Here is a 19,955-nt window from a genome sequence, read left to right as displayed (position 1 = left end):
ACGCTACAAAGAGCCTATATGTTGTGGCTTTATTTGCGATGTAAAATTGTTGAGTCACTCAGTGCTCTTCGATTCGAACCACTGTCCACCCATCCCCTCATCAGCGATTCGAGACGGGGGCACCGATACGGCCATAGAAGCGAAATACCGCACAATTTCTAAGTGAATCCTGATTGGATCGGGCGATCCGTAGATTTGGCCTTTAGTCCATCGTAGTTTGAGACGAAGTATAATAGTCTCTATCAGGAAGCTAATGATCGACACGTGATTTTCCTAGGTGATTCATATCTTGTATATCTAATTCGTGAAGAAGTTTGCTGTTGTGTACTTGGACGAGATGGCGTTGCGGGCACTAAATGCATGGTAAGAAGTGAAATTATTCATGTTGAGTTTGAAAGCAAGACGATGTTGATGCCCATGACATCTCTAGTAAAAAATTCAACTTTTGTGGATTCATTGGTTAAGAAATCGGCGATTCGGCACTGAATTTTACCCCTGTGGGCTATTTGAATAAATTTGCATCATTAATCAAAACAAAATGTGGAAAAAAAGTTTAACAAGGCAATAATTGGCTTTAGAAAAGGTACTGTATATGCGCCAGTCGCTTTTTATTGTACGACCTATTGAGCCGTATGTATTGGTACAAATAAAGGCGGATATTCCTGCCCTCTTCACTGATGACCAAGCAGTGGAGAGTTATTTTCGTCAATTGTGTTTACACTTTATAACCTCTATTATCCAAAATTGCTTCGTACGATTGCCGCTGAATTCCGTCCGTATCGTAGTTGTGAAAGGTACACTATATTTCTGGTTGAATCAATCTTTGAAATAATGATTTTATAATTTTCGAACATAAAGTTGTCGTAACACGAAACATTAGACTTCATAAAAATATTGAATATTTTGCACATAAACATTTTTTTTAAAATTCTTTTCCGCCTTCCGTGATGAGAGTGCATTTATTCAGTTAGCCACTGTCTTCATTTTTGACAGATGTTTGTCAACGTGGACGGAGTTAAGTCCAAATACCTTCATAATTTGAAAGCCGGGACACCACTAAATACCAGTCTTTGAATAAGGTGATTTCAAAGGGACTCCAAACAAACGATGCTCAGTTTCTAGTCTTGCAGCGATTGCACACTAAAATACTCAAGGGTGGGATTATACTTTCCTTCAGCGGAAGTCAGGGCCGTACTAAAAGAAACAAAAAACTTGAAGACATGCAAGAGCATTTACCACACTCGACTGGTCTAACAGGTGATAGGACATTCACAGAAAGACGACACACGCCGAGTAGTTGCGTTTTGACACTGCTTGATTGGCCCCATTGGCTTGTAGCGTCAGCCACGCTTCGACTTGCGATGAAAGAATGTGCAGAGCGCCTTCGTAGGCGTTTCGTTTATTGGTTCACCGTAAAGTCAGTTTTTTACAGTGTCCGTGAGCTTGAATACACTCTAAAAAAATTCGGCCCCTATTTCAATCAACGCACGTCAGTGTCGTCGCAGGCGGTGCGGTGCATAAGTCTTACATAAAACCAGAGAATCTATATATACTAAAATGTCCAGTAAATCTGAGAGTTTGATTAAACTTATGAATCTATAGCTATCCTTAGAATTGAAGGCAACTTTGGACTTCGGGAAATACAACACCCCGGGTCACATCAAGTTTTGAGCATTTTGAGGACCTTGGTGGTCGATGTTGTGTCCATAGCCTTGACCACCGTCCAACAGACACGGCTACCGGGGTCAGGGACCCTTCAAGAACCTGCACGTTGTCCGGACGGGCGAGATCCTCTACAACGTTGCAGCACTGGCGGTCCTTTTCAACCGGTCCAAGCACCAACAGAGGTTCTATCTGGGGCACACACAAGACATTGACTGGTAGGCTTTTATAGACTACACCGTGTGGCATTTGCACTACGTGACCTTGCTCATCACGTTTTTATGTGATAGTTAATGTACTAAGATGACTTTTATTGCAAAAACCAGAGTTATTTGATTACCGTTATCTTTGCACATTTGGTTCGATACATTCTATCACAATGTACGTTGTTGCCATGCGTGTGCTTACTTTTTTACATGTTTTCATTGCCTGAAGGTCGGACTGCACTTACTAGAATTATCACCTCCTTATTAAGAATAATCTTGCTCATGATGTCATTGCTCCCATGCTTTGTTGCTGCCTGTAACCAGAAAATGTTAGTAATACACTACACGCACCCCATCATCACTAAAATGGATACTTCGCAAATGAATGTGAAGAATAAAAGTCTGGTACTAATCAGTGTACTATTTTGTAGACACATCTGGCTATAAAACCGGCAAGCGCTTGGGCGTCATCTGCTCCGCGCTAGCAGAAGACCAACTGGCGGTGTGGTCGCCAACCTGGAAGAGAAAATCCCCCGCTCAGCTCATGCGCGATGTTATACCAGACACGCGCATGCACGGCGCTGGAAACACGGAACCGCCTCCGGTAGCGTTATAGCCAGCTGCCCCCATGACGGTTTATGCAATGGACACCATCGTGTAATCGTGACACGTAGGAGGTCAATACTTTGTTGTGGGTTATTGCACTCTGTAACCGTTCTGGATTGTCTCGTCCTCTTCAAATTTTACAAACCAGGACATCTCCCTCTGTTGTGAAAGAGAGTGAAAATATATCAACCCTTTAAAAAAAATCAATATATATATATATATATATATATATATATATATATATATATATATATTCTGTTGCTTAAAAGATGTCTTATGGCTCAACTACATCTTGCACATATATAAGCTATTGTCAAGAAACTTTCTGGAGAATGTTTAGCTCTTCGGCCGGCTTTCACCTGAGGCTCGTCGAAAAAAAATCAGCGAAAACAATTGCGAAGTAATTTTGAGGACATAGACGAGATCCGATGGAACACCTTCTAGTATAGCAGGGTCGTAGTGCTTTATTTGGGATGATTTTGTACACGTGTGGTGCTGCAGCGGTCGGCTAAAGTTTTTGTACAATTAGTAAGGACACATTCCAGCCGAACGCTTACACAGCACTCGTGTTTAACCTGTGACAGGCCTCCACTGAATGGCGTAGAAACTCCAGAACCACGGTCTTGCTGCCTAGTGTTAAACCTAAACTTGCAACGGTCAATTCATTGTAAGAAGGTTTTCCGTGGTGCTTTACCGCTAGTGGTACTTAGGATTTCGAAACATTCTCTTCTCAAAAATAACGATTAATATATTACGTGATCGTGCTCCGCAAAAAAGTTTGCCACAAAAGTTAAAAAAAGAAAAACATTTTTTTTTGCAGCATTGCTTACAACTACACTGAAGATGTTGCCGCGTCTGGACAAGGCCCAGGCTACAATCGTACCTCTCACGTGAGTTACATTAATTTTACTTGTTATTTGAAGCTCAATTCCTACTGCCTCATATCCTGATGTTACTAAGAGCTACCACCAAATTTGTTTTATTATAACTGCCGGGCAATAAATTTTGGGTCGACAGGCAGCGCCATCTTGTACAGAATACTTGCAACCTTGATTTGGTCCACGGCTTCCGTAATTTAACCTTTTAACCTGATCTAGAGTTTGTTAGTGCAAGATATCATAAGCTCAAATGATAATGCCACCAGGCGATTAATATACGCGTTTTCGCGCCTCCATCATTGCACCTGTTGCGCGAGTGTTAGATTTAGCACACCACTCCTCTAACACGCTCTCAATCTTTCTAAGATTTACTCATGTAGTGGTTTTAGGTGTCACTCAACTAGTTTCTGATTAAAACCATTTGTTTATTTTAACAAACTAAAACGTTATTCAACAGATTCAAACTTTAGTTAATTGTACGACCCGTCGTGACAAACGTTGGGATAGCGAGCACGCAAGTGGACGTTTCAACTGAGTAGTTTGATTACATCAAACATCCGTAATCAGCTTGCTGAAATTGTGCATCGAAATTTACATCGAGAAACTTGCCAACAATTTAGTGCTTTGTCGGATACAGTAAGATTTGTGAAGCGTTCTTATAATTTCATGTAAGTGTATGCAATGTTAACATTTCTGTTCCTTCACTCCTCACTTTATAACTTAACGTTCTGTGCGTCATTACCAGTGCCGTGTATTTTCATTAGCACTAAAAAATGAGAAATAAGTTAAATTTAATTCACCTTTGTTTCATAACGCAGTTTTGCATAGTTTATTGCAGCTTTCATATTCTTCGCAGACGCCATTCGAAGATACCCCACTAGTGTTTCTCTGGAAGGAAATGGATACTCCAGCTACGACTAATGGCTCTAGGGTTTATCTTCACTTAGCTGCTGGATAAACAATGGCATTCTGCTTTGATTATTTTGTGAAAACGAGTGGAGGTATGGCGAAACTCTGCCAATTACGATCCTCAAGGTAGAATTTTAACGCGATTGCGTCAAGGAACTCTTGTCGCAGAAAAGCCGGCATCGGTGGTGTGACGAGAAAATGGCGAACGTGAAAATTTTGATTGGGCGATAGAGTCATGACGTCACAGCCACACGAGCTTCCGCGGGAATTTCAAACAACCCGCAGCGTTCACGCGAAACGTGTGTGAAATAGAAGTGATTAAGAGAAATGACATGCGATTCAAATGAAAGGTCGCCTCATGTCTCAATTGATATTACTTTAAAAAATAATTAATTTGCCCTAAAGAAATATCTAAAAATTTTTAGGCGAGATACGAAACCCACGACCCTTCGGTTGCGATCCAGACACGCTGCTGTCTAGGCCACCGTGTCTTTTTTTTTCTTTTTTTTTAAATATTTTTCTTGCCTGTTTAGACATGGGCCACAAAAAACGGACGCGCACAGTTTAAAAAATGTGAAAAACACGTTGGCCACTTTGTGGATAACAGGATTGCATTAAAATATTTCAAACATACTAATTCATTCAGAATTGGCAACCAATTAAGAGGTTCAGACTTTGCACGGTCAACTTCCCGGATATATGCCACACTTTCAATAAAAGTTTCTCTTACGGCACGCGCACTAACAACCGCATGAGGTACACTCCTTCTTTTCTTCTATAGACTGTGGAGGCCGAGTAGCTAAAAAATATCATAAGGGACACCATTCTCGTTCTCCACAAGTAAGAAACGGATGCCTTGTGCAGTTAGTGGAAGGTCTTTCTTCATCGTACGCTGAAGAATGTCCCAGTGAAATACGGCATCCTAACATTCTATGAAGACGTGTTCAATCGACTCAGGTTTTTTGCATAGGATGAAATTTATGGACCACGGCTCAAAAATGCCTTTGTTCTTTAGCCAAAGTTTAACTGGAAAGACGCCACAATGCAATTTAAAGAAAAAAAATACTTCACCTATGGCTTGGCCGAAACTTAACTCTTTTTAGCACATTCCGCTCCTCGCCCTTGCATACAATCACATGTAGAGGGGCATTGGTAACAAAATGTCAACTAAATATTTATACAGTCCTTTCCGAGTGACTGAACTGAGGTGCTCTAAAAATGTACTTTTAGCATCAGGATTTAGAGCGAAACTTCACGCATATAGCCTTGGACACTGAAGCACATTAAGTTTCTGCACGAAACAACAAATTCCGGAAACGCATTTCGCAAAGGACACGTCATTAAATATATGAAAAAGAAAAATCGCACAATACAAAGCGTCCGGATGGACATAAAACAACGGCCGTTTTGGCAACGCCTACCGACTGGCGAATGAACAACCAAGAACTCCCGGAAGTCTCTACCGAGTGCGGGGCGCATACATTAAGAAAGGCTCGAAAACGTTGCACCATGCGGTCCGTCTGTTCCTAGCTGTCAACTTTCGTTTCTTGAACGGGAATAATATCAAGATAATTTTCAGCAAAACTTCTACTGAACTGATCTTGCCGAAGCCTCGCTGCCAGCCCACGGACGTTAGTTGTGGCAACACGTAGGGACACATATACTCTTAGTCCCATTCCAGGAAGAGCGAGACGGCGTGGTGGTTAACTCAGGTCGAAAGCATTCTCACCCGTGTTGACGCGGAGCTGGCGTCTGACCGTCCCAAGTTCCAAGACCAGCTGCAGGCGCACACAGTCACGGTGGTGGTTTGGCCACCTTTGCGTCGTCAGCAGGAAACTTCGACATAATATTGAGCTGTGGCTTCCTGAGTGGTGTAGCTTTTCAAAGGCGGCTCCTCGTGGCTTGCCGTGCTTCGGTCCGTGCCGTCGTCCTCGCGAGACCTTTTGATTTTAAGGCAGCTTGCCGAGGCCCCTGCGTCAAGCATGGTTGCGTCAACGGCAGACTCCTCGACAACGCTAGCTTCTACACTGCTTGTCGCAGCCCTCTCAGTCAGTGGAACATCAGGCTGTTTAGCGTGCCCCGTAGCGTCCTCAACCCAATGCCTCGTCGGCCTTGCCTGGCTTCCCTTCGGCTTCTGATGGCGGCGTGACGCTTGCCTTTGGGTCTGCCCGTCCGAAGCGCCCGATGCGGCCACCTCGCATTTGCCGCGTCCATGAGGTACTTCGAGTTACCATCGTTTTCCATGGGTCCTGTGACGTTGGCGTAGGTACGGACGCACTGACTCTCGTCGTGGCCGAAGCGGCGACCGAGCGCACAACGCGCCACTCGGCACTCCCTTCGGATTTGGCCCTTGTCCTTACACCGTAACCATGGCGGCGCCCTGCCGGGCACCACGACCAGCGCCAGGTCACCGGGGATACGGAGCTGGTGGGGGAGGTCGTCCACCTTGACTCCGGGCCTCAGCTGTAGGGACACCGAGCGAGTGATCGATGCCATGTGTGTGCATCCTGGGGCGCGCCACCTTTCTGTAGGGTGCGAGGGCTGCACGTACTCTCGGGTTCAACTGACATGCGAACAGCAGAGTTCGTGGCCTTCGATACATTCTGTGCCTCCTGGAGGCCTGTTGAAACTGATAAAACGGCAAATCGGAGCGTAGGGCCCTGCAAGGTTGTGTGTCCTACTCCGTTATGTTTGACCCTCGCCCAGTACATCCTAGCATCGACGCTGCGCCGGTGGTTCGCTGAAAGTTCCGTTACATCCACTTTCGTTGGCTCTGCATGAGCCATGCGAGGAAGCTCGCCGCTCGCAGCAGGAGCATACTGCGTGCGCGTGCACCTCGCGCGCGCGTCCGTGGAGCATTATTGCAGCGACATGCTCCCTCCTAACTTGCACAGTTTTTTCTTTTTTTAACGGATGTAAAGTTTTTGTAAACTGTATAGCGGAACCTATGCGAAATTCTAGACAGGCGCCAGGACGGCTGCTGACGCCGAAGTGAAGTCCATTACTTGGCAGACTGTTATGTATCAGCTCCCAGAGCTCGCTCGGTGTCCCTTCTAGTTCTTCCGTCTCGTGTGTGGCACTGGGATTGCCAAAATGCAGGTCCGCCAGCTCCCGCATTCACCATACATTTAACGAAATGCAGTAACTTTACCATTGACATTGTTCAGGCAGCCAGAATCTTGTTCAGCGCGCCCATTAAACGGTCACCCCATACGTCAGAATTGTGAAATAGAGGTTAAAGCAGTTAGTTCGTGCACGAAAGACCTGTGGAACTTGATTGACGTAAGTTATCAGAAGGACGCAGACGTCCTCGTGAAGGACCTAGATCTCATGGCTCTTTGAAAATAGTGAAACAGCGTGGACGGAAAATGACGTGTTTATTGTGAGGCAGAATTTGTGCAAACAGTAATCATTACTGTTTGCACAAATTCTGTCTCACAATAAACATGAGATGCGCTGGCTGAGGCGTCAGCCTTTGCCGGTTGCAGCATTCGTGTTTTCTTGTCGTTTAATGATTGAACGACAAGAAAACACGAATGCTGCAACCGGCAAAGGCTGACGCCTCAGCCAGCGCCGAAGCAGTAGCTGTCTGGGCCGGCTTGATTTCGTTGTAGTATTTTACTAAGATGGTCTTGGTGAGGAGCCAATTGATACTTTGTGAAGTGTCCTTCAGCCTATACAACAGCAGCCTTCGGACGAGGTAGATATTCCATCAGGCGGGATACCGGATTTGAAGCTCGCAGCCGCTCCTACTCAGCCTCGTCCTTTGACCACAAGTCGTCTGCCGATCCTCTCTGTAGATGCCGGTAGGAGAGGGGCTTCTTCATCGCCCCCCAGACGATTTATGTGGCGTATATATCAATTCCCTGGGGTGTCCAGCTGAGCATCATGATACCTCTATCTTGCAGCAGTTTGACCACGCACTTTGGCACTTTGTGGGTTTGGCTGCAGTCTTGTTGCCGATAGAAAATACCGTCGCTGAAGGTGCCGTCCAAAGCATGCGACAGGAGCACCAACTCTACAAACTCTCTATAAACCGCGTAGTTGAAGCAGCCCTAAATGCGAACCAGATGACCCAGTCCGTCTTTTGAGAGCTCGCCCCATACGCTTACAGCGCAAAGGCCGCTACTGCCAATGCGTTGAAAATTGCATGGCTTGAACCTGAAAAAAATCACCTAACTCTTGTGTCAGCTCTCATCGGAGTTGAATGTCTCATCTCACGAGAGTATCATGAAGTAGCTCGACGAGAGTAAGTATACTAGTGAAAACACTGATACTGTCCTCATCGGGGGGTGCTATTCAAGACCAAAAATATATGTGCTGGCTTCTCAGCTAGTGAGCTAATACAGAGTGTAAGTAGCAGTAACAAGAAAATTGTGAAGCCCTCACATAACATTCCAGAGCTCTTACTTGGTGTTGTCGGCCTGCCATATTACCTGACGTTAATCTCGGCGAGTAGTAAACATAGATTCATCGGTGAACAGCAGGTTCTGCCAGTCTGCTGAAGTAAAAGCTTAATGTTCTTGAGCAAACAAAAGCCATTTTTCCTTGTTGACTGCCGAAAGGATTGGCTTTCTTTCTCGGGGACTGCCACGCAGACCAGCTTCGTGGAGCCGCATTCGTAAAGTCATCACGGCCACATTGAGGTTGAGTTCATATTTTATTTCTTGGGCTGTCAGTGTCGGATCATCGTCTACAGCGGCCACAATCAATCTGGCCTTGTTCTCCGCCGTCACCCTAGGTCGTGATCGACGTTGGAGGTTGTCAATTCGCTGCTCGTCCCAAACCGGCTGTTATTTTGTTAATTGTGCATAATGGGCGACCACATAGCCTCACTATTTCTCTTTGATTACCGTCTTGTTCGCACAGGGTAACAATTCTAGACCGATTCGGAATAGTAACGCTTGGCATCGTTTGTCAAAAGGAGCAGAAGGAATTCCTCGCTTTTTATAAACATCTACCGATAACTCTACGCGATAAAATATCTGCACTGGTTCATAGAGAAAGCAAGGTGTCAGCATTCATCGATTGGAGCATTCAAGTTTTTTCCCCAACTTTTTTGCGCACGTGAGTAAATAAACAAATGTCATTTACAGTCCACGCTGTTTTACAGTTTTGTTGGAGTCTGCGCTTTCGGTCCTTCACCAGGATATCTGTTGCATGGTTCTGATAACTGACGTCAATCAAGCTCCGCGGGTCTTCCGTGCACAAACGAGCTGACTTAGTGCACTTGACGAGATCATGGCTGTGCTCTGAGGAATGTTGATTTCAGGCCAATTATAAACTTACTACATTTTGTTAAAACGTTCGGAGGACGCGGGAGCTAAGGGACCTGCATTTTTCAAATTCCAGCACCACACACGAGCCACAAAAGCGATAGGGGATACAAGGCGAATGCTGGGAGCTGATATATCTAAGTTTGCCGAGCAACTGACTTCACTTAAGCGTCACCGACCGTCCAGGGCCCCCTCTTGTTTTTCTGTCTCGTATTTCGCACAGTTAATGCTATACTTTTCGAAAGAATGTGACAACTCGTATTAAGAAAAAGAGAACTGCGCAAGTTAGGACGGAGCATGACGATGCGGTAATGCTCCACGAACGCGCTCGATGCGCGCGCGCAAGCAGTTTGCTCCTGCTGCGAATGGCGAGCTTCCTTGCATGGCTCATGCCGAGCCATCGAAAATGGCTGTGACGGTCCTTCCAGCGCACCACCGGCGCAGTGTGGAAGCTTGGGTTTCGCTGTGCGAGGGTCAAGCACATCGGAGTAGGACGCACACCCTCGCAGCATCTTACTCTTTAACCCGCAGTTTTATCAGTTTCAGGAGGCATCGAGGAGGTGCAGCATGTACCGATGGCCACGCGCTCCGCTGTTCGCATTTCATTTGAGGCCGATAGTGCCTCGTCGTGTTGTACGTGATGCAGCAGCCAGTGGAGCTTCAGACGGACGTCTTCGTTCCTAGGAGCCACCATGAAGCAGCGACGGTCCCTAACTTGGAAGTCGCCAACTGCAAGCAGCCTCCTTTTCCCCTCGTCGCTCTTGAAGGTCACTGCCCACACGGGGTTATACTGATGCGCCCCCAAGGCAAGCACCTCGGGGAGAAGTGCCGCCAGTGCGAGGGCGTCTCGAAAGGTTACAAACGGAACAGCTTCGCTTTCACGTCGGCAAGTAGAAACAACAGTGTTCTGAATGGACGTTCCAAATGGCAGCGTCGGCAAAAGAAGTTCGTAATCCTGCGATGCAGCGTCAAGACTCCTGATTATGTGGCCAAGCTGGGCAACTGGAAACGCTCCAACGGAGCACTTCCGTACGCTTCGGCGGCCGGAAGTTGGATCACTAGGCCACCGTGTTCGCCGCACGTGGTGCTCACTGGTAGGAAGAGCGCGATAAGCGAATGAGAAGGCGATACGAACGGGGCCCGATAGCGCCATCGCGTCTCACTCTTAAAGGCAACGCTTAAGCGTCCTCCTTTTAGTAAAGTAGTAAAGTATCTTTTGAGTACTACTATCCCTGGGTGCAGTGGCGGTCCTCATGCCAAGTAGTAAGCTTTCACGTGGTGATGATGATGATAATTTCTGGCGGACCACAAGCCCACGTGCACACTGGGAATGTTCATTCCAAGACCAAAAGATCGTCTACCAGAAAAAAAAAGAAGAGCACAGGGCGTGGTTTACACCATTTGATACGCAGAGTGCCCCAAAACCTAATCGGCGAGACGAAGAACTTTCCCGAGCGAATCTGTCAACACGTGGTGGACACAGAGCCCAATTTCCGAAGAAGACTTTTCTTGGATTCGTGGCAAATCCAGCATACGCCAGAAAACCTAAACCGGTTCCTAGGCGCATTAGCCTTTGTCTTCGCACATGGCCTCCGTGCCTGAGAAGAAAGCTAAAGAGATGACCGTCTCCATAACTAAAAAGTTTATTTAAAATTTTTTAATTTCCAACTTTTTTAAATTTAATTTTTATTTTTATTTTTTGAAGACGAAGAGGTTAGAGCTGCTGCTCTTCCGCGTGCTATCAGTCACCCTTTAAGAAGGAAGCGAGTTGGTTTCCAAACGTCGGGTTTCCTTTAAAGTTTTGGTTGCAGCTACCTTTTTGGACTTTATTTAAGTGTTCTTTAAATTTCCGACATTTTATTAGTAATTTTTGACTAATCATGGAACAAATATAACCAAGAAAATAATATGTCACAGTAGGGCATAAAAACTGCGACACAACGATCCTTGATTTCGTTGAAGCTAATTGGTCTACAACACCATCCCAGTCGGTTTTCTGTTTCTTTACCTTGTACACTCAACTGACTGCAATCACAAAGTGTGCCGGTGCCTTTAGACCAATCCTAATTAAGGGGTTCCTCTTCAACTACTCGGCGCCCTCCCCCCCTCCTCCCCCCTCCTCCCCTTTCCCTCCCTCTCCTCGTGTGTCGCCCGGGCCACGTGCCACACCCTTGGTACGAAACTGCATGGGTGTCTGATCAAATTTTATTGAGACTTTAAACTTAATCATTTTATGCTCCTCCATTCTACACTGTACTTAAACTCGACATTATTGTTTCGCTCCTTCAATGACGCGAGAGGTAAAATATCGACATGCGCGTCGCTGGGAAGGTTTTGGCTGCATAAGATGCGTTCACCGAAAGCCCGTGTAAGTTGTAGAGTGTAAATGAAGGCGACATGCGGGTTGAGCCTGCTTACAAGAATGAATAAAGCAAACAGATATAGCTTGGACGCTGATAAAAAGTCCGCGGATGCTGTTCAGCGCGAATTTACCCACGCGTATTTATTTTTTGTCAAAACATATTAGAAGCATAATTCTGCGCCACATATCTAACTGCCGATGTGGGTTGCGGTTGATAACCATTTGCATGGCCCTCGCTCCGCTTGACTCGAAAAATGTCTGTTCTCTTTCTTGCAGGCTCACATCCGCGTATGGAAAGTGGAGACACTCGAAACGCTCGCCGTCCTGGGCACGGACATTATCGGGGAAGGACTCTCGTGCTTAGCCTTTTCACACAAGGTACATGTCTTCGTTTAATGCCCGGGATGCTCGGTCTGATTTTTTCCAATGAGTTTACTAAATTCTACGGTAACAAAACGTCTGTGAACGTATCACTATACCGATTTTTTTATTAAAGCAAAAAAACATATTTTGTATAGAACACCTTAATCCTAGAAGTTTGTCCGAGAGCCCCTTCGTGCTGTTCTCCGATATATTTAGTGTACAAATCAACATCGCGTGACGACATGGTATCACGTAAAACTATGACTAGACACTATGACGTCATGTTGCATCACGTGGCCACATCACGTGACACAATGACTTGACAGTTGGCGCCTTGTTACGTGAACGCGTCGCGTTAAGTTAGGTGACGTGAACGATTCACTTGACTTCAGGTCATAGGACGTCAGTCACGACGTGACGTCATTTGGCCATGTGACGTGACATCTCGTTGTTAAGTCGTACTACGTGACACCCTGTTATTAAAGGGGCAGTAAAAATGTACAGACCTCACTTTATTGGTTTTTAAATATTATTTAAATCTCGAGGATGTTGCTTCCTGGGCTTTTCGGCCAATTATTTCGTCTGTATTTTACGAACCGCATATAAAATTAAGTTGTTTTGACGATTCTGAAACGACCATAGGACACTCTGTGGGTACCGGAGGCCACAAAACGTTATCATAAAGAGCATTTCAAGCGGAAAAGATATTCAACTTTATTTAAATTTCAGACTACAAAGTGAAAATAATACAAACAAATAATCGTTCATTGGCGCTCCTATTATTTGCATGATAATGCATCACGCGATTGCAATTCCGTTCCGGTTTCAAATACATCCGGCTCTTTTGCTGCTTATTAACCACAGCAATCGTGGCTGCGGTGACTCTGTCGGCTGCTCCGTTGCTTTTCGCTTCTCGGCTCCTCATCCTCTGTTCACGGAATGTCTCGGTTGTGGTTCGTGTTTATCGTTGTTCGCATGGGAGTGTTGTGCCCGCGTGTCTCAGTGCCCGCCATGCCAACCGTGTGCGTTGTGAGGCACCGCTGCAAGACGTACTTACAGTAGCGCAGACGTCATACAGTTTCATAACCTGCCCTGCGAGTAACATCGTAGGGTCCTGTGGCATCGAGCCATTGGCTGCGATGGTCCGGATGACAACGGCGCACGCGTGGGTCACGTCTGTTCCGACGACTTTTTTCCGGGGGACTACGAGATGAATATTCAAATGCGGCGAATTCCCGGCCGGGATTTTCGGAAGAGGCTACTGTTTGATGTTACAGACAGGACTTAGTTCAACTTCAACGTGTCTGTGTTGAAAGTTTGCTAATGACACAAAGCACACTCTAAAAAGAGGGTGTAGCCATTACACTTGTTTTCACATAAAAGACACCCCTAAACTTCAGTTCGACGTACAGTGAAATACACAAATTTTAGGAGAGGCTTGATGACGGTACGATATAACAGATTAAACAGCTAAAGTAGGCACCAAAACCTAAAAAAAAAAAATACATCATTAAGGTTTTGGAGTAAGCCAAAAAAACGATTAGTTTTTGACGGTCAGTCAGGGTAGAACTCGGCTATCGACGCGCTCGTGAAAGTTGGTACTTTCGTTTTAAGGTCAGTGCGCTGTACATCAAACTGAAATTTTTGGGTGAATTGTATGTGACAATGGTATGTAAGAAGATATTTTTTTTTTGTGTGTGCATCTCTCGTACTTTTTATCTTAATGCCATGTTTATTTCTTCTTCTTCGTCGTCTACTATCATAGCTCAGCAGCACGGCGGAGCGTCCAATGATGATGAGATGGTATTTTACAAGTGAATTAACAAATGTGGTGCTGATGGTTTAAATGTAGCTTGCGGACGAGCGTGAGGGGTTGATGCTGTGGTTGAAGAGGTTGAAAAGGCTTAAACCTAGCAGTGGTCCTCGCGTCGGTTGTCTCCACGGGGCCATCATGGGCTGCTGACTTCTAGCAGGCCGGTCTTGAACGCCTGGCTAGGGCTCCCTGCTTGCCAGGCTTGCAGACGAGCCGGCCGAAGTTCTAGCGCCATGGGGAGTCCAGTACCTTCGTGGTGGGGCTCCAGGAGTTGGTGCCGGTGTTGGCCGGGCGGCGGTTTTTGCGAAAGCGGGAACTGAATTCTCGGAGCTTGCGGTCGAGCTTCTAACCGAGCAGCCTGAGCCCCCTGTCGATAGAAGACATGGTGTGTTCCACTGGTCCGCTGGCTCTTTGAGGACGGGAAAAAACACGTCTTACTCCCAGTTGGCTCCTTGTTCTTTCGTCGTTGGGCTTGTGCAGCAAAATCAAGAGCCCACAAAAACCACCGTCGATGTCGTCGCTGCTACTCTCGTTGTCGGACAACGAACGGTCTCTCGTTTAACTTGACGGGATGTCGGCGTGCGGCTCGAAACCCGGAAGCTGACTACGCTGTAAGAGGCGACGCTGGGGGTCAGAGAGGTCGGCCATCTTGCTGTTATCTGAGCAAAATATTAGACGCCGGATGGCATCTGGGTCGTGGTCGAAAATTTACAAGGTCTTCCTCAAGGATAAGGATTTTGTACATTGGCGTTCTAAAACCAACCCGCGTCTAGGGTTTTTTAGTTTGTGTTGTTGCGTGACATGACCCACCGCGGTAACTCGGATCCATTAGGGTAAGATTTGGAACACAGCCCTATTGACTTGCGTGCGTAACGTCATTATGCCGCCGCTGTTTGGGCGATATCTGACGCTCTGGCTGCGCCCATTGAGTTCGGTCTACGTCGCCATCTTGCGCAGAAAGCAAAAATTCGCTACTGGTTACTTATTGTGACATGTTTGTAGAACTGAGAGGGAAGCTCCCCGAAAAACTTAAATTATCTTTTTTTACGCTAGTAAGTGAATCCGGACGATCGAAAGAATAAACGTGTGGTATGTAATGTAGGAGAGAAGTTCAAAATAGACATATAGCTCAGGATATCCGAAATATTATACTTTTAGTAAAAAAGAAATATGTTTTTGTTCATTTCCCCGAAACAACTATTGTTTCGTCTTGTAAGCAAATTTTACCGGTCACTGCTGAAATATTGCATTCCATATATTATATACATTGAAGAACTTTGGAGGCTGCAAGTATCTACCAATTACGTGTTATTTTAGTGCTCTAGTATATTACTTTGAACAGTCAAGTAACGCCAATCCAATTTATCCATAATTAGGGACAGTAGTTTTTAATTTAAAGTTTATTCTATTACTCCAGATCTAGCCTCTAAAGCTTGTACACTGAGAACACGAAGTATTGGCTAGCTATTGCGGCCACACGAACTAAAAAACTCCCTGTTCAGAAACCTCGTACAGCGACTCACTTTCTGAATATTTAAGTCGAGTAAAATTGTGTGCGAACTTACTATTGCATCCTATCTTTCAGGGTCTCTTGCTAGTGGCCGTGGACGCAAGCCTGGACCACGAGCTTTCCCTTTGGGACTGGCAAAATAATGCTGTCCTCGGCAGAGCTGTTGTGAGTACATGCCTTGTGAAACACAGTTGTTCAACGACAAACATGTGTACGCCTTCAAGTCATGAGCGCTTCTTTCAGCTCAGGCGCTGCGTAGACTTCAAGCGAAAAGTAGCACCGGCCGACCCGCACGCCCATTGGTAACTTTCGCATTCGGCCGTGTCTTCCCATATATTGGTATTTTGTCCTCCGATACCAAGGAAAGCTGTTGTGTCAATAATATTGACACAGAAGTTAATAAGACTAATTACTCAATTCAAAAAGTCAAATTTGGGGGTTTTACATGCCATACCAACGACGGGCATCTGGCACGCCCCAGCGGAGGACTGAGGATTAATTTGGACCACCTGGGGATCTTTCGACGTGCAACCGAAAGCTCGGTTACACGGCGCCTTCTCCGCAATAAGCCTCCGTCAGATTGCGGGCAGCTCGGCCGGGATTCGAACCCGCCACATGGGGATCCGTAGGCCGGCGCTCTCGCCTCGGAGCCACCGAGGCCTCGGAGCCACCGAGGCCTCGGAGCCACCGAGGCCTCGGAGCCACCGAGGCCTCGGAGCCACCGAGGCCTCGGAGCCACCGAGGCCTCGGAGCCACCGAGGCCTCGGAGCCACCGAGGCCTCGGAGCCACCGAGGCCTCGGAGCCACCGAGGCCTCGGAGCCACCGAGGCCTCGGAGCCACCGAGGCCTCGGAGCCACCGAGGCCTCGGAGCCACCGAGGCCTCGGAGCCACCGAGGCCTCGGAGCCACCGAGGCCTCGGAGCCACCGAGGCCTCGGAGCCACCGAGGCCTCGGAGCCACCGAGGCCTCGGAGCCACCGAGGCCTCGGAGCCACCGAGGCCTCGGAGCCACCGAGGCCTCGGAGCCACCGAGGCCTCGGAGCCACCGAGGCCTCGGAGCCACCGAGGCCTCGGAGCCACCGAGGCCTCGGAGCCACCGAGGCCTCGGAGCCACCGAGGCCTCGGAGCCACCGAGGCCTCGGAGCCACCGAGGCCTCGGAGCCACCGAGGCCTCGGAGCCACCGAGGCCTCGGAGCCACCGAGGCCTCGGAGCCACCGAGGCCTCGGAGCCACCGAGGCCTCGGAGCCACCGAGGCCTCGGAGCCACCGAGGCCTCGGAGCCACCGAGGCCTCGGAGCCACCGAGGCCTCGGAGCCACCGAGGCCTCGGAGCCACCGAGGCCTCGGAGCCACCGAGGCCTCGGAGCCACCGAGGCCTCGGAGCCACCGAGGCCTCGGAGCCACCGAGGCCTCGGAGCCACCGAGGCCTCGGAGCCACCGAGGCCTCGGAGCCACCGAGGCCTCGGAGCCACCGAGGCCTCGGAGCCACCGAGGCCTCGGAGCCACCGAGGCCTCGGAGCCACCGAGGCCTCGGAGCCACCGAGGCCTCGGAGCCACCGAGGCCTCGGAGCCACCGAGGCCTCGGAGCCACCGAGGCCTCGGAGCCACCGAGGCCTCGGAGCCACCGAGGCCTCGGAGCCACCGAGGCCTCGGAGCCACCGAGGCCTCGGAGCCACCGAGGCCTCGGAGCCACCGAGGCCTCGGAGCCACCGAGGCCTCGGAGCCACCGAGGCCTCGGAGCCACCGAGGCCTCGGAGCCACCGAGGCCTCGGAGCCACCGAGGCCTCGGAGCCACCGAGGCCTCGGAGCCACCGAGGCCTCGGAGCCACCGAGGCCTCGGAGCCACCGAGGCCTCGGAGCCACCGAGGCCTCGGAGCCACCGAGGCCTCGGAGCCACCGAGGCCTCGGAGCCACCGAGGCCTCGGAGCCACCGAGGCCTCGGAGCCACCGAGGCCTCGGAGCCACCGAGGCCTCGGAGCCACCGAGGCCTCGGAGCCACCGAGGCCTCGGAGCCACCGAGGCCTCGGAGCCACCGAGGCCTCGGAGCCACCGAGGCCTCGGAGCCACCGAGGCCTCGGAGCCACCGAGGCCTCGGAGCCACCGAGGCCTCGGAGCCACCGAGGCCTCGGAGCCACCGAGGCCTCGGAGCCACCGAGGCCTCGGAGCCACCGAGGCCTCGGAGCCACCGAGGCCTCGGAGCCACCGAGGCCTCGGAGCCACCGAGGCCTCGGAGCCACCGAGGCCTCGGAGCCACCGAGGCCTCGGAGCCACCGAGGCCTCGGAGCCACCGAGGCCTCGGAGCCACCGAGGCCTCGGAGCCACCGAGGCCTCGGAGCCACCGAGGCCTCGGAGCCACCGAGGCCTCGGAGCCACCGAGGCCTCGGAGCCACCGAGGCCTCGGAGCCACCGAGGCCTCGGAGCCACCGAGGCCTCGGAGCCACCGAGGCCTCGGAGCCACCGAGGCCTCGGAGCCACCGAGGCCTCGGAGCCACCGAGGCCTCGGAGCCACCGAGGCCTCGGAGCCACCGAGGCCTCGGAGCCACCGAGGCCTCGGAGCCACCGAGGCCTCGGAGCCACCGAGGCCTCGGAGCCACCGAGGCCTCGGAGCCACCGAGGCCTCGGAGCCACCGAGGCCTCGGAGCCACCGAGGCCTCGGAGCCACCGAGGCCTCGGAGCCACCGAGGCCTCGGAGCCACCGAGGCCTCGGAGCCACCGAGGCCTCGGAGCCACCGAGGCCTCGGAGCCACCGAGGCCTCGGAGCCACCGAGGCCTCGGAGCCACCGAGGCCTCGGAGCCACCGAGGCCTCGGAGCCACCGAGGCCTCGGAGCCACCGAGGCCTCGGAGCCACCGAGGCCTCGGAGCCACCGAGGCCTCGGAGCCACCGAGGCCTCGGAGCCACCGAGGCCTCGGAGCCACCGAGGCCTCGGAGCCACCGAGGCCTCGGAGCCACCGAGGCGGCCTACAATTACTCAAGTGTCGCTAAGCAAGGTTTCAATCATGTGCGAATTCACAGAACTTGCTTGTTGCCAGTGACCAAGATTATTTAGTGATCAAGGAGTTCCAAATTTCAGTTGTACGCGAATTCGATAAAACAAATTATCCTGGGCATGCGACACGTTGTGCTAAGTTCTCAAGAGGCACTTTGCACGATAAGCTTATCATTGCACGTTAATATATACGCTCATATAAAACTGAAGTCACTGTCTTTTTTTTTTGTTCTGATAAAATTAAAAGAGACACGTGCGCCTTGATTTTTTTTTTTTTTTTTTTGCTGCTTATTTTGTAAGGTGTCATCCGCATTATTGAAGTAAAAACGGTCACATATCATGTTCTTCGCTCGAATGGTAATGTTTTTTTTTGTTTTTTGTTTCTATCAAACTGAGTTTATCACTCCAAACAAAAAAAACGCAGTACAAAGTCTTTCGCGCCAGGGGACACTCAAAGGCCCGAACAAAGTGGCTTCCAGAGTTGCACCCCTATCCCACAAAGTAATGCCTCGTTCAGAATGTTGCGTTGATTGCTTTCACCATCGAGAGTTTTAGTAGATAGTTTTGGCTCTCCCGCTGCGCTATACGCTAGAGCGACGAAGCTACTGCGGATGCGCGCTGCTAGCGGAATCATTGCCGAGCTGCGGAGGCTAGCGGAGGCGCGCCATCGGACCAAAATAGCGAGGTGCGTTGCGCGGCGTGCTAGCGTGGGTCTCGGGAGAAAGAGTCTTGCAAGATAAGGGAGAGCCAACGAGGAACGCAATTCAAGATGACCGCCACGCCGCGCCTGTCCTGTCTGTGCGCTTCGCGATCGGAGTTCTGAGGGGTGGATTATATCTTGCTGCTGCGAGAAGTAGCCGCGACCAAACTGTTCCACGACTGCAACTGGTAGCGATTTATGGCGGACATGCTAAACACGACCACGAAAAAAAAAGACATATATGTATTCGCAGTTCGTGATGCTGTGAGCGAAGGGTGCGGCCTCATGCTCGGCCACTTTGTCGCGAGGACAAAACCGACCAAAGAAGCGAGCGGGCAGGCGGATTTGAGGAATTTATGTGGCATTTCTTCTTCGGTGAAAAACGACGCAACAGACGAGCTGCGGTTATCATTTAGTTTTGAAGATTCTTCTCGGTGGCTTTTCCGCTTGACCCATATCGAATTGGCTTGGACAGCTAGGCTGTCAGCTGTATTCCATTGCAAAGAGAATAGCAATTTACTTACAAAACACGCAACGATTAACACGTTATTCAACAAAGAACAAAATATTCTATTAAGATAACGACGTTAATAAAAAAATTTGCGAAGAATTGCTTTACAAATCTGTTTTACGCGAGCCTTAGTGTCCGAAAAAGCCGCTAGTGGCGTTGCGTTAGCTCTCGTA

General features: G+C 49.4%; 1 protein-coding gene across 1 annotated transcript in view; it reads left to right on the top strand.

Annotated features, from left to right (window-relative positions):
- The window catches only part of LOC8040937 (echinoderm microtubule-associated protein-like CG42247), a 76,398-nt gene that overhangs the window by 11,354 nt on the left and 45,089 nt on the right, over positions 1-19,955 (top strand). Inside the window, exons 4-7 of the mRNA XM_042290357.1 lie at positions 1,731-1,880; positions 3,295-3,364; positions 12,176-12,277; positions 15,661-15,750. Of these exons, the coding sequence (XP_042146291.1) occupies positions 1,731-1,880; positions 3,295-3,364; positions 12,176-12,277; positions 15,661-15,750 (412 nt within the window). The remainder of the gene's footprint in view (positions 1-1,730; positions 1,881-3,294; positions 3,365-12,175; positions 12,278-15,660; positions 15,751-19,955) is intronic.

The sequence above is a fragment of the Ixodes scapularis genome, unplaced genomic scaffold (assembly GCF_016920785.2).
Source record: "Ixodes scapularis isolate PalLabHiFi unplaced genomic scaffold, ASM1692078v2 PGA_scaffold1__304_contigs__length_218370807, whole genome shotgun sequence".
Classification (NCBI taxonomy): Eukaryota; Metazoa; Arthropoda; class Arachnida; order Ixodida; family Ixodidae; genus Ixodes; species Ixodes scapularis.
The sequence above is the reverse complement of the archived record's forward strand: the minus strand, read 5'-3'. Positions and strand labels throughout refer to the sequence as shown.